At 35.3% G+C, this 16398-nt stretch overlaps 1 protein-coding gene across 1 annotated transcript in view; it reads right to left on the bottom strand.

Annotated features, from left to right (window-relative positions):
• Positions 1-16398, bottom strand: part of LOC132854024 (ERC protein 2) — a 197144-nt gene that overhangs the window by 129568 nt on the left and 51178 nt on the right. Inside the window, exon 7 of the mRNA XM_060882141.1 lies at positions 3575-3712. Coding sequence (XP_060738124.1) covers positions 3575-3712 — 138 coding nt within the window. The remainder of the gene's footprint in view (positions 1-3574; positions 3713-16398) is intronic.

Genomic DNA, 16398 nt, shown 5'->3' with positions numbered 1-16398 from the left:
AGCAACAGACATGATTAAATGATTTTCCTGACAGATTTTGTGTGAGACCTTTACATACAAAAAAAAAAGACTGAACATTAAACAAATGCTCTACAGGTAAACAAATGTTTAACAATGCCATTGAAATTCCATTAACCATGACTCAGATATTCCACACTCTGAAAAGCCGCTTCCTTTCTTAACTTTCTGAGAAATTACAAGTCTGGTTTGGTAAATATTCCGCTTAATGACCTTTACCGAACTAGGCATATGGCAGCCTAGGATTTCTGCGCATTTCACCCTGTGAAGCTTAAAGCCAGCTGCCGCAAAAGCTACTGCAGTGCAGAATAGTTATGGGAAGCAGCTGCACATCTAACAACTCCATACGCTAAACAAAACTTTACAACTAACTCTGACCACCAATTAGCACGTCTAGCCTTGAACTCCCACAATCACATTGGGATTAGCAAGCACGAACACAGTAACATGACATTTTTATAGCACTGCCATTTTAACTAAGGGTTGGTTAATTTTGTTTTGGTTTAGTTTGGCTGAGTTACATTTTAGCATTATTGAAACATAAGTTGATCATTTTAACAGCACTACCTGAGGTTGTTTGCTTCTCTTATACCGCAATTTATCAATGATTACAATTTGAAATGCATTACTCAAAGCCACTTTATACCTTTTAACCAATTATGGTTGCATTTAATGTACAGAACAAGAGAGAAACAAGGTAGCTATCACTATCACAAGGTAGCTATCACACAGTCAGGTGTATAAATATTTAGACAGCCACACAATTTATCATTTTTATACCACAGTGGATTTAAAATGAAAAAGCAAAATGGAATCGAAGTGTGACTTTCAGCTTTAATTCAAGAGGTTTAATACAAACTGTTTATAAATTACATACATTTTTACACCTCTCCCTTTTCTCAGGCTTAAAAGTAATTGAACAATTGACTGACAGTATTATTGACAGGTGTGATCTGTTTCCTCATTATTTCATACGAAATTAAGATAAAATGTCTGGTGGTGATTAAAAATGTTCAATTTGGATTTAATATCAGTTCATAGGAACTATCAATATGTGATCCAAAGAGGTGTTGATGCAAGTGAAGGACTGAATCATTAGGCTGTAAAAACCTATTAGAGAGATAGAAGAAACTTTTTATTATTTGGTTCATTCTTTATAAAAATGATGAAATTAAATTGTAAGCTAGAATTAATAAAATGCCTGGAAGACCACAGAAGATCACAAAAGACAACTAAACTTGCAAAATTCTTTTAACGATGTATAGAGCTTTTATTTCTGCTCAGATTCAGTCAAATGCTGCAAAACATATAGGATGGCCATTCAGATAATGACCCAAAACATTTAGCAAAAACTTCAAGTAGCAAAGCAATGGAATGTTCCTAAATGGCCAAACTGGACACCTGACCTCGAGCATACAAGCAGCAGTTTCAGTAATGGCCTCACAAAGCATATTAAGGGAGGAAACTAGGCATTTGGAGATTTAAATGGGCTCCAGACTTCAGACAGACTGAAAAGATTTGCATCCAAACATTAGGTCCCTAACTTATATTTATAATTGTGCTAGTTTATTACAAGCCTGTGAAAATTGAGAGATTTGGTTTATGGTTAATGCAATATTTTTGTTGAACCCCTGGCCAAAAGTCTTCAATGGTGTCTTGATTGCTTAATTTGCTTAAATGTAAATCCATTGTGGTGGTGTACAAAAGCAATAAAATACAAAAGATGCAGCTTCTTAAGTTGTCATGAAAGCACAAATGGCTTCCATATATTAAAGATTCATTGTTGACTATATGTGGCTAAATTATCATATAGTTTAGTATGAAACTACCAAAGGTTCTGAGACCTGTAGTAAAGTACAATGGAACGTTAATATAAAAATGATAAGAATCATTCTGTAAGGTACACAGTATCATGACATCAATGATGGAAAAATTAATTGTGATGTTTTTCCTGGTTCATATTGAACACTATAACAATATCAGTAAACATTTTGATTATTTTTAAATGTATTTATTCATTAAAGATTAGTTGCCTCAAGGCAACATTGTACCATAATAATAATATATCCTGCAAAAAAAATAGTTTATATTTATTGAAATTATCAATTTCTTTAACCAAACACTTGAACAATAAGATTTATCTGTTTTTTAATGAAATTATGCTTTTCATCTTTAATAAAATGTAATATTTCAAATCCCACGCTCTCAGGCAGCAATGTATCATCTTGGAAGACAAATATGACCAACTCATCATTATCATTGAATTATATCAAAACATTACAATGATGTTTCAAGGAAACATTAAAAATCACCATAACCTTATACAATTATCCTTACAGGCATGCAGATACACAGAAAGACCTACATGAACAGAAGCATATACACACAAACTCTCCTTCCTCAATAATGTACCTCGCTTCTTGAGGAACAGAACTTTTAACAGAAAAACACCTGCAAATAGCACATTTTGAGCAATTTATCTTTGAAATACCTGAGAAATCTGGGTGTTTACACCACCTTTATTGTTCAGCTCAAACAGGTCAGCAAACCAAAAAAAAATCAAAGCAAATTTTCACCTTCACCAGCTTCCTCATTCTCACTCTGAATGTCTTCCTGTTAATTTTCTACCACTGTGGTACTTTCGTCTTCATCCTCATCTCAATCCTCACTTTCAATCTCTCCCTGTCGGTTCGTCATTGTGACCTCATCTTCCTCAACATTATATGATGCCTCATCCTTACTCTCATCAACTGGTTTTGCCACCTGTGCATTATACCTTTTTGAAGTGCAATAGAAAATGTGCAGATTGTAATTCTTGCATTACAAAATCTTACTGCCGAATATATTTAGATAATTTAAACTCGTTTCCTTATAAATTAAATATATACTGATATTGATCTATACAATTCCATAATAGTACATTGTTGCCTCAGAGCAATATGCACTTTTTTACTTCCTATGATACATTTGTTATGTCGTGTAACTGTTTTGAAAATAATTCATCAATGAAAGTGACTGAGATTTTTAGATGATTATCTGCACAAAAATGAGTGAAAAATGTGCTATTCTTTAAAGAAAACATGGGGCCGTGAGACGTGAGCAAATGTGCTGAAAGACAAAGTAAAATGGACTCCTGTAAGTCATGTGACCACTGTGATGGAAAATTTTTCAAGGAGAAGATGTTTGTGGAGCTCTAACCTTCTGTGTGCATGACTAGAAGTTTGTGACTAGAAATTGCTGTTACCAGAGATTGTGTAAAATATTGAATCAGAATGAGCCGGAGACAAGATGGTGAGACACAAGGCTCAAAATCAGCTTAGGTAGACCTTGGTAAGGTTATCATGATCAGAAGAGGATCAGGCATTGTAATATAGCCAATGATTGACGATGTTTTACTTTCTTCAGTTTCTGAAGATAACATTGACCAATTAAATAGATGCCTCTTTACTATAAACTAAAATAGGTTATATTGCCTGGAGGTAACACAGCACCATTAGAGGGTTAAATTTATATTAAAATATTCTGTTTTCCTCTGTTTCTCGTTTTTTGTCTCTACCTTTACAGAGAGGGCTTCCTCAAGTGTGGCAAGGGCTGTGTCTGTGTTGCTGGAGTCTGTCTGTAGAGACTTCACTCTGTCCCTCAAACAGGCCAACTGCTTATCCTTATCCTTCAACTGGTCTTGTAGGTTTTCAATCTGAAAGAGCGTGTAAGGGTGTTTGGGAGAAAGAGAGAAAAGGGGTGAGAGAGTGGGGGAGAAAGAGAGACAGAGAAATCATTGACTTTATCATAGTACTATTTCATTATCACATATAAAAACAAATGCCACAATATTTTAAAACTATTAACATAAAACATTTTAAAACATATCTCTTTGAGATATGGGTCACAGATTATAGCTGTGCTAAGTGCAAATTTCTGTTTTTGAGGATGTTTGAGTACATCGCATCTGGAAAAATTTTGTTTTTAATTTATTTGAATTATTTTTAAGGATATATCACATCATGAATGGACGATAGAGATGAATGAATAAAAGCTATTCCCAACCTTACTTATGAAATATGGAGATTGGAGATCATTGCTCTGCTGAACTACAAATAAATGAAAACACTCAGGCTCAAAATGCTACCCCATTCAAATATACCCCAAAGCAGATCTCCAATTAAGACATAGCCATATTCCCATACTCTATAAAGAAGGCCCTGTCGGCATTCCCGTCATGGGTACATTAACAGATAATACCAAAAAATTACTATAACCATTTGTAAATTAAAGAAATTAGCTCATGCCAAATATGGCTAAATTGTCCTCAGTTTAGTGGCTCATGGGGTTTATCTGAAAAGCTAAACAACAAGAATCAGTGGGAAAAGTATCCACAGAGCATAGAGATAACATTGCTACAGCATTATAATGCCACCCACCAAAGAACATAAAGCAGAGATTAAGTGATATGTTTCTACAAAGACCAATAAAAAAAGCAAAAAGCTTTTTTTTTTTTTTTTTGACTTCACAAATTGACTTGTTTCACATTTTAATGTAGTCAACTTTAGTACTTATAGTACTAAAAAAGTATTCAAGTTTTACCATGATTTACTTTAAATCTGTATTATATTAATAAAATTATATATGTGTTATCTTGGGGTGATATAAAGGTTGAGATCTGACATAACTCAATGCACATAATGTTACATGGCCACCCTTTGTCAGTGTGTGTGGTTCCCATGGAGCATTAGAGAGCCTTATTTCAGGGCAAATTTAGCTTGGTGCTCTGGCCAGAAGAAAAATCGTTCCATTCCTCCCACTGCTGCATTTTCTTTGGACCGCTTGGTCAGCAAAAACAACGCCACCACCAAAATATCTAAGTGCACTGTGCAGCCAGCCACTGTGTAGTCAGGCAGGGAAAAATGCTGAAAAATGGTGTTATCTTATTATGGGAAGATGACCAATGCACACTTTAGAGACGGTGATTGGAAATTTCCTAGAAACAGATGCTCTTTTCAGACATGAAGGGTCTACTTTTGTGTGTTCTCGTTTGTGCTCACTTTTGTTAAAAGATACAGCGACAAATAGAGAAAGAAGGAGAAAAAGAAGAAGAAGAAGAGGATGAGAGAGAGAGAGAGAGAGAGAGAGAGAGAGAGAGAGAGAGAGAGAAGGACCACCTACAACTAGAGTGCTTGGACTGTAAACTGAGCTGGTATATCATAAACATTGAGACATCGTTGCCTGTTCAGGGCCAGATTGCATTGAGCTGCTGTTCTTACCAAGTGGCCTTTTACCAGACTAGACACAAAGCAAAGACTTTGCATATCAGCTTAGCTTACATTCAATTTTAATACTGAAATAAATAATCAGTAAACAAAAAATACATGTACATGTGCATTCACAAGAACACAGATAAAGTATTAATTCATATAACTTTCATATGACTCTCTCTCTCTCTCTCTCTCTCTCTCTGTCACTCTCAAAAAATGTGTGTGTATTTACTACTGTCTTTTTTATTATTCTTACATTATTCTATTTTGGAAGATATTACATTATATGATTTTTATAGAAAAGGTCAGGTTGGCTATTAGACACTAGAAAAGATAGTATTTGAGGGTGAACATAAAGGTTTTAGTACTTTTCAACATTTTTCTTTCTGTCCTTGTAAGGACCAACTATGTGAGGACCAGTGACTTCCATGCAACTAATTAATACTACGCTCACATCTAAATCAAACCCTAGTATTCTAACCAAATTAACAATCAAAATCAAAAATTAACTTTAACCTGACAAACTCTCAGGAAATTCTCAGGTGATGTGGCATTAAAAAAGTTAATTTTTTTTGTTTATAAAATTAACATTTTCCTCATAGGGATCAGTCCCCAGACAGTCAAAACTGTCAGATATTTCTATGCTTGTGGAGACAATTTGGTCCTCACCAAGCTAAAAAAAACATGCAAAAATCTCTCTCTCACACACACACACACACACAACACACACAACACACACACAACACACACAACACACACACACACACACACACACACACACACACACACGCAGTCAGCTTTTGCCCTCTAGTGGATCAGTTACGCAGCTACCATTGGAATTTGTTGTAATTAAAAAAACTAGCGACTAAATATTTTTCTTTCTTCCTTTGTTTGTAGGAGAAAAAGCATGGGGTCATAAAATGAAAGGCTTAAACTACTGCCAACTTATTTTCCTGGCTGACCCTTGTGATGTCATCAACACACTCAAGGACACATCTTTCACGTGTTATAATCTAGCTGATGGTGAATAATGATGACATAATTATTCTACAGAATAAGAGAGGGAAAGAGATGCCAAAAATGGACAGGTTAAGGAATGGAGTGATAGAGTCAAAGAAAATTAATGTTAACCCCGAGAAGAAATCAGACAAGATGAGAAAGGACAATAAAAAAGAAAATTAGGCATTCTCCTCCAAAGGCCCTCATGCTCCTCAGCACCACTGGCCTCCCATTTTTGACCTACCAGCGACACATATTTATATTGTTTTAAACATTTTGGTTCTTTCCCTAACCCTTCTGCACATTTTTCTCACCAGTGAACCGCATGAACCCCCCACTATTGGAATGGATAAATAGAGAAGTGCTAGAGCCAAGCCAGTGCAGGAGGGACGTACATCATGGGAAAAGGCTTTGATACTTCACCTTCAAACAGCTATTATTTTCTCATCTGTTCATTTGAGCAGGGGGAACAATGTAAGATTTGATATAAGATTCGTCATGATTTAGGAACTCTTTCCAAACTCATTACATTGATTTGTACAGAGCAGCAGACTGACCATCCCTGGCCCACAATCACTTACATTACTTACATTTTAGACTCCACTGCATTTCTACAAAATGTAATAAAACTGGATTCTGCTAAACACACAAAGGGACAAGAAAAGAAGGCTCATCCTCATTATGTCAAATGCAGTTTATGCATACATGCTGTGTATTTTATTTGGGTTTAACATTTTGTTTTTGTGATGTCACGCAGACAATTAAAATCACATCCTTTTTAAATTAAAGTCATGTACATCTTAATGCCTTTCATTTACACAAACATTTTTGCCAATGCTGTTTTTCTGCCTTGAACAAAAATGTTTTGTTTTTTTCTTTGCCAGATGGAAAACAGTTCTATAATTGTTTTCTATTACAAATGGGTGCATATGAGTTTTGTGTGTGTGTGTGTGTGTGTGTGTGTGTGTGTGTGTGTGTACTACAATTTAACTGAGCCCAAGCAATCAGCTGCCATAGTGTCTGGTCAAAGTAATGCCATCCTAGATGGTCACAAGAAACTTGGTCAGAAAAGTATAGAGAAATCTACAGGAATGTCTCGGAGACGCAATTCGTTACGGATTTTCACATGCATTTGGTAACGATTCAGTTAGCCTGTGGGCTACAGGAGTCAATGTGCATTTGTGTGTGTCTAAATACAAGGCCTCCTCTGTGTTGAAGAAATGCTTTTGGGTCCAAACAGGAAAAAGAAATGCAAGGCTTTTGCCTTCTGTTACATATATACAAAAATAAAGAATCCAAGAAATACAAAACTTTTGGTTCCTAAATATATCTACTGACAGACAAAAACGAGAGTGCTGATGTGCATTTTGGGGTGCAGTACTGTTACATGTATGGCATCTGGAAAGAAATTGATACTGAGTAGCTGGCAGAACATTGCTAAACTTATGCCAGTTAATCAACTACCCAGATTTCCTTACACACAAGAAATAAAATAAGAATAATCTACCTGTGGTGTTAATCCTGACAGTGAATGATATAAAATAATATTAACAACAATAAAAAAAATAAAAATAATAATAATAATAATAATATTCATTTAAGTATATGGTGTTTTTGAAATAATATTAACTTTATGATGTATTTCATATATGGCTCTTTTACCACAATTGAGTTGGAATCATTAAAGATTTGCATGTAGAATCCTATAATCCTACGCGCATTTCTCACATTCCTTACACCACCAGCAAGAGGCAGGAAAAATGGCTGAAAGGCTTAGTGTAAAAGACTAACACCTCTATCACTTCACTTCAGCACCATCCACACTACCTGGGTCCCTATCACTACTCCTCAACTCAGGAATGCTGTTGTGATTGCCTGTGCAATTATCAGCCACTTTTGGTTGTTTTTCCCCTTTCCCTTTCATTTCTTTTCTTTTACTTCCTTTCAAAGCATTTTTTAAAGCTTTGATCCAAGCTGGAAAAGAGGAAAATTAAAAAAGAGAAGAAGAAGTAAAAGATTAAAAAAAAAGAAAACAATTGGCCCACCCAGCCAAAATATCTACAGCTGTGGGTCCACCCATGGCCCACAGCAAAAAGCTCAAAATGGGCTTTATCAAAGGGTTATCACCCTGTCTCATCGAACCAAACTACCACAGGGTCCTTTGCTTTAAGCGGATGGCAGCTTGACAAAGAACTAATATTCTATCAGTCCATTCCTTCATTGCAACCACAGAACATCTTTATCTGTGCTACAAATCTTCTACCACGCACTGGTCCCCCTTGATGCATAGACTTTTCATCAGCTATGGGGCTTCCTGGCTATAGTCCTTCTCATCTGGGAAGTATTATGGGGAAAAAGGGGGACTGTCCTTCATCAGCGGGATCCCCAGGGACCCATGCTCAGGCCTATGACCAATTGCCATCTGGAAATCATTGATAAGTCATCAATGATTGAGTGAGTGGCTGGCAGTTAGGCCCAAAATTGTACGCGATCTATTATCAGACTGGTTATCAATTGGTGGAAGTCTGTTTGGAGACATATAGATAATGTAGAGAGAGATAGAGTGCTAACTGGAATAAAGATATGGAAAAGAAAATGCACAGATTTTAATTTTAAATAAACCGTATAACATCTTTAACTAAATTAAATTTTAGGGAATACGTATGGTATGGTATACTATATATATATATATATATATATATATATATATATATATATATATATATATATATATATATATATATATATATATGGAGCAGGGTAGCAGGGTGTTTTAGTTAAACAGCCAAAAACAACTATGTCTAGAGGGTACGCTATCCAATAAGAAACCAACCACCAACCACACATCGTCAATGTCATGCAAACACAGCTCTTATGTTTGTGTGCTTGTGTGTCTGTGTGTGTCTTAATAATAGCCTCTCAAAATATGCCTGTACATTTAAAAACAACAAATGTCTGTGATGGAAAGTGTTTGTTCCAGTATCATAGGCTTCTGACAAAATAGTACAGCAAATGCTATAAAATATGACAAAATGGCCAGGTAATACTTTATGTGAACCCTGCAACATGACATAAACTAATTTCAAACATTCATTATGACACATTAGTGGTCAAAACAAATGTCAGTTAATATAATTCAAGTTTTATGGTATCATTAACAGTAAATGTTATGTTGATTGAATGAATGATTGTATTAAATTTAATGTTATGCCGCATTCTAATTTGTGTTAATCACTTTCTATTACACACACCTTATGACAACTCTAACACCTGCTATTTATAAATACAAACATAATATGATGCCATGACATTCCCTTCATGACATTATCATATACAACGCAATAATAACCTAATGTTGGGTGTTGTATTCAAAACAGTTGCTCCCTGGTTTTAAAAGTTGTGTTATTATTATATCTTAATAATCCCATTTTTAGACTAATGTACTAATTTCTATTAATTTCTTGCTTAAAGATTTCATGTTATCTTGGCAGACAATGTTTACAATGATTCTATTATCATTTTAAGTTATAATTATGTCTAGAAAGAAGCAAAATTTTCTGCCAATAGATAAAAAAGAAACTTTAAAGCCTGAAACAAAAAAGCATTTCAAAACGGGCTAAATAACAATCTTCCTCAATTTATAACAATCTCATAATAAGAAATTTTAGATAAGGATTAAAGGATTAAATATGGATTAGTTAATCCATATTTAAGATGTTGTCACTTGTTTAGAGACAAAACCTTCTCTTCTGGAGAACCTGTGAGGACATCTGTCTCTAAAAATCACCTGTTTCTCCCTAATCATTAAGCAAACACAACAAAACACAAACATGTAGGTAACTCAAGTAAATGAACAATATGCTGCATTCAAAGAATTAACAATTAAAAATCATGAGTGTTTTAGGTATTGTTAAATGTTTTCCAAGAGTTTTCTTTGTAGTGGAATTATCATCAGGAGGAGAAAGACAAGTCTACTCAGCTGGCAGACTGCTTGGTGCTGACAGGAAGTCAATATAACTCAAATAATTATTTACAAATGTGATGAGCAGAAAAGCATCTCAGAATGCACAAAACATCAAACCTTCAGATAGAAGACAAGAACAAGACAAGATCAGATTACATTCTTGGCAATCGTTAAGCACAGATTAAACCTGAGAGTTTAAGACTTAATAAAGACCAGGTGAGACTTTATTTTAAAACTTCAACTGTCCAGGTTTGATGAGTCTGTTCCCATGATAGCCTATTGTTCTAGTAAATCCACCTCAAGGTTCAATGTTTTGTGCATGATGAGATGCTTTTCTGGCCATTTTCCTCTGTCCTTGCTTATCAACAAAGGCATTTCCACCCAAAAAAGTGTCACTAAATCAATTTTTCTTTTTTCCTTTTCAGTGTTTATTTTGTGTATCATTCTGTGTAAACTATAGAGAATGTTGTGTAGGAAAATCCCAAGAAGCAATTAATTATAGATGCTCACCAGTCTCACCTTATTCTGATATTTCATGTGAACATTAACTGATGCTTTAAATATGAACTACATTTTTAACGTCCCTGTAACAATAACAATATTTCAAAATTATAATATTTCAACAATATAATAATAGCACTTTCTTATAAATTGCATTGTATTTTCTCTTGAAATAATTCTGTGGATCCATAGGGAAAACTAAAAAAAACAAGAATATAATTAAATATTAAATAGTAAAGACTCCATACTTACTGTAAAATATAATGGTTTCTCAATCACTGATTGCATTGAGTACCATGACATGTATACAGTATCTCACAGTGAGTACACCCCTATTTTTGTAAATATTTTATTAGATCTTTTCATGTGACAACACTGAAGAAATGACACTTTGCTACAATGTAAAGTAGTGAGTTTACAGCTTGTATAACAGTGTAAATTTACTGTCCTCTCGAAATAACTCAACACACAGCCATTAATGTCTAAACCGCTGTCCACAAAAGTGAGTACACCCCTAAGTGAAAATGTCCAAATTGGGCCCAATTAGCCATTTTCTCTCCCCAGTGTCATGTGACATTAATCTTACAAGGTCTCAGGTGTGAATGGGGAACAGGTGTGTTAAATTTGGTGTTATCGCTCTCACTCTCTCATACTGGTCACTGGAAGTTCAACATGGCACCTCATGGCAAAGAACTCTCTGAGGATCTGAAAAAAATAATTGTTGCTCTGCATAAAGATGGTGTAGCCTATAAGAAGATTGCCGATACCCTAAAACTGGGTCATACGTCTATTTCTTAAACACAACCTCTGGATATGAAGCTGACCATGTGCACTCGACTTCTTTGGTTGACCATGACAAAGCCTGTTCTGAGTAGAACCTGTCCGGTTAAACCCAGTACAGGCCTCGCCATGGTCGAACCAAAAAAGTTGAGTGCATGTGGTCAGCGTCATATCCAAAGGCTGTGTTTGAGAAACAGATGTATGACCGCTGCCAGCATTGCTGAAGAGGTTGAAGGTGTGGGGGATCAGCCTGTCAGTTCTCAGACCATACGCTCCACACTGCATCAAATCGGTCTGCATGGCTGTCTTCCCAGAAGGAAGCCTCTTCTAAAGATGATGCACAAGAAAGCCCAGATGTCCTGTGGTCTGATGAGACCAAGATAAACTTATTTGGTTCAGATGATGACAAGCATGTGTGGTGGCAAACAGGTGAGGAGTACAAAGACAAATGTGTCTTGCCTAAAATCAAGCATGGTGGAGGGAGTGTCATGGTCTGGGGCTGCATGAGTGCTGCCGGCACTGGGGAGCTTCAGTTCATTGATGGAACCATGAATGCCAACATGTATTGTGACATACTGAAGCAGAGCATGATCCCTCCTTTTGGAGACATGATAATGCCCCAAACACACCTCCAGGACAACCATTTCCTTGCTAAAGAAGCTAAGGTTAAAGGTGATAGACTGGCCAAGCGTGTCTCCAGATCCAGAGCTAACATCCACTAGCTCTGTGATGTCATCATGGAAAAGTGGAAGAGGACTCCAGTGGCAACCTGTGATGCTTTGGTGAACTCCATGCCCAAGAGGATTAAGGCAGTGCTGGTAAATAATAGTGGCCACACAAAATATTGACACTTTGGGCCCAATTTGGACATTTTCACTTAGGGGTGTACTCACGTTTGTGGACAGTGGTTTAGACATTAATGGCTGTGTGTTGAGTTATTTTGAGGGGAGAGCAAATTTACACTGTTATACAAGCTGTACACTCACTACTTTACATTGTAGCAAAGTGTCATTTCTTCAGTGTTGTCACATGAAAAGATATAATAAAGTATTTACAAAAATTTGAGGGGTGTACTCACTTCTGTGAGATACTGTATATACAGTGGATTTAGAAAGTATTTAAACCCCCTCCACTTGGTTCAGTTTTGTTATGTTGCAGCATGATACTACTATTCAAATTCATTAATCTACACTCATTACCCCAAAATGCAAAAGTGAAAACAGAATTTTAGAAAGATCTGTAAATTTATTACAAAGAAAAAACTGAAATTTCACATGTACATAAGTATTCAGACACTTTGCAACAACACTTTAGCTCAGATTCCTCCAATTTTCAATTGATCATTGCTGAGATATTAAATAAATATATTAAATTAAATTGATTGGACATGATTTGAAAAAGTACACACCTCTGAATAAAAGGCATTGCAACTGAAAATGCATATCAGAGGTTAGAGGAACTGCCTGCAGACCTTAAAGACAGATTTTTTGCAAGGCACAGATCTGGGGAAGGCTACAAAAATTCTGCTGAAATGGAAGCCTTTCTGCAGTGCAAAACAAATGAAAGCCTGCTTGGAGTTTGCAAAAATGTCACTGAAAGACTCTTAAACTGTGAGAAACAAGATCTGATCTGATGAAACCAAAATAGAAACTTTTGGCCTCAATTGTAAACGTTATGTCTGGAGGAAACCAGCCACCACTCATCACCTGTTCAATACAATCCGAACAGTGAAGCAAGGTGGTTGCAGCATCATGCAGTGGGGGTGTTTTTTCAGCAGCAGAAACTGGAAAACTGGTAAGGGTTTGAGGGAAAGCTGAATAGAGCATAGTACACAGATATTCTTAATAAAAACCTGTTCCACAGCTCAGGACTTTACACTGGGCCAAAGGTTCACGGTCCAACAAAGCCAAGACAACACAGGAGTGGCTTAAAGACAACTTTGTGAATGTCCTAGAGTGGCCCAGCCAGAGCCCTGACATGAACTCTATTGAATTTCTCTGGTGAGACCTGAAAATATCTGTCCACCAACGGTCCCCCTCAGACCTGACTGAATGTGAAAGGATTTTCAAAGTGTCAGAAAATCTCCCAGCCCAGGTGTGAAAAGCTTGTTGCGTCATACCCAAAAAGATTCAAGCTGTAATTGGTGCTTTAGTAAATGGTACAGTACAGTAAATGGTTTAAATACTTTTAAAATATTTATTATTATGTTTAATAAATTTACACACATTTCTAGAATTCTGTTTTCACTTAATCATTATGGGGTACTGAGTTTAGATTAATGAGAAAATCCCTATGCTCAATTAACAACCAGCAAACTATTTGGATCCCCTTCACTTCTTTACACTTTTTTTTTTCAAAATTTGTGATAGAAAAGTGCTTCCAGAAAATGTTTCCAGAATAAGGAATATGAAGGAATGTAGGAGCAGTGTATTAACTGTGCAAAAGAAAGTACATTAAGGCTGGACAAAAAATAGAATTAATAATAATCATATCACAATACCTGAAGGTATGTCTACAACACATAATATGTATCACAATGTATAACTAAAAAACATCCAGCAAAACAATTGTGTTGCAAACAAAAATGTTGAAAAACTCAGTAATTGTAGACACTAATTAATAATATTAAACACCAAAAATAAAATAATATAAAGTAGATTTTTTTTACTATTTAAATAATTGAAATCTATTTTCGTTTAATCACTGCTTCTAGAGGTTTCAGCTGTTATAATGATGATTATAATTTTATTAATATATCCAACACTCAGAAGCCTCACATTTAAACATTTAACCAATTGAGAAGGAAGACAGGAGCCAGACCAAAGTAATGCAGTATGTTATATACATTATCTCATATACATTTATTTATAGAGAATAAATAAATGTTTTCAAGGAATTCCAGTACTCATTTATTTTATATGATCTTTATCAATACACAAATTTTAGGTTGTCACACTTTTGAGCAATTATGTTTAGTACATTGGGCCTCTGAGTAAGCAAATTATGGCATTATACTTGTTAAAGATGAGAGTTACAACTGCATCTGATAAAATTTTATATAACAGGTGTGAAGTTTGGATCAACACCAATTCCTAGACTTGACTTTCAACCTATTATTACACTTGCCACAACATATTTAGATCTACCATCCTCATTTGAAGATCATTCAACAGTATAAATCATTTTGGACCTCTGCACAAGCTACCAGATAGAATGCAAAAGGCTAAAACTATAGCATGAGTGGGAGAATAGCATTAAATTCATTAAATGATTTGAATTACATACAAGTTTCTACATTTGTGACTTTAAACTGCTGCTGTGTCATTTTTAATTGACCAATTTGCGAGGAACTATTAAATGAAACTGCCATTTTGGTGGCTAGAGTGGGCAAACTTATGGGAGCAAACTTAAGTTGTACTAGGTGGGGCATAAAATGCAATGGGGCATAATTTTATGGGAAAATAAATAACAGCTTAGTGTCCTGATGCCAAGCCGATACCACCAGTCTCACTGTTGTCTTTACAGAGAATTTACAGAAAAACTACAAAGCCCTTTGTTCTGAAGAGTTTCCTAATCCAATAATTGTTTGTTTCAAGCTCCCTTAGAATCCTTAGAACAGAATGTTTGGAAAACAAATCAAATCAAATCACATCAATAAATGCAGTATATGCGAAATATTTTCTAGAACACATAATGTGTTGAATGCTACATTTATTGCAATATATAGATAAATAACTGCTAGCAAAACAGTAATGTTTCATTAAAAATGTGAAAAACTATAGTGAGATATTTTAACCATTAATCTAATCACCACTTCTAGAGTTATAATTGGTATATTGACAATAATTGTGATTTCTCATAAATTCAAATACTGCTATATAATTCTAATGGTAATTCTAATGGTAATTCTAAGGTAACACAAGTTACCTTACATTTGTCTGAAAAAACAAATCAGATCAACTGAATGCAAAATATAGTAAAACCTAGATAAAATATTCATTCTGATTTATTTTGGATTTATTCAGAATAATATTTACTCTATATACATTTTATTTGAACTATGTTGCTAGAAAAGATAGACTTTATAACTGCCGTGTTTTAGCTGGATATGCAAATGTGTGCAAACCAGGTTATGTTCATTCTGACAAAAAAAAAAAACAGTACATGAAGCAATGTAGGGGAAATACACATTGAAAAAAGAGGTGTTTGTGTATGTGTGTGTCTGTGTGTGTGTCTGAGAGAGAGAGAGAGAGAGAGAGTGTGTATTGGTACGAACATTGATGCTTGTTTTACGAGGCCTATGCTTTCAGATTTCTTACTCTGTCCAGTGAAAATATCCAAATTTCCTGTTTAAAAAGTCCCACACCTCACAAGAAAAACATGCTGAATCAAGTACATTAGATATACAATACCATAACCAAATAGAGGGCCTATTCCAATTCATACCTCATAAATAATCTACAATCAATGGAGCTTGTTAGCACCCTGCTATGAGCTGAGGTGAGACTCAAGGGGCTACTCAGGTAAGTAAGTCACTATACATGAAAAAGCTTTAAAGGTTGCAATAATGTGCTAGCCTTGGAGAGATTGCTGACCTGGGAGCTGCTGATCTTATAACAGCCAAGTTGGATGCTTAGTCAAAACCTTTGGACTCTCTGACCTGAAATCTGTCATTCGAATTGCAGTGCAATTACAGAGAGTGTACAGTATTAATTGAGGCCAAGGGAGTACTATACTGATGTAGGGAGAGGCTTCAAAGAGAATTGGAGATAAATCTTAATGGAAGTTGTGGATGAACTGCACTCTTAATTCAGGTAATTAGTAAAAAAAAAAGAACAGAGACAGAACAGTCAAAAAGATAGATAATTGCTGGAATGACAAATAGAT

The sequence above is a fragment of the Tachysurus vachellii genome, chromosome 11, assembly GCF_030014155.1.
Source record: "Tachysurus vachellii isolate PV-2020 chromosome 11, HZAU_Pvac_v1, whole genome shotgun sequence".
NCBI classification, from domain to species: Eukaryota; Metazoa; Chordata; class Actinopteri; order Siluriformes; family Bagridae; genus Tachysurus; species Tachysurus vachellii.
The sequence above is the reverse complement of the archived record's forward strand: the minus strand, read 5'-3'. Positions and strand labels throughout refer to the sequence as shown.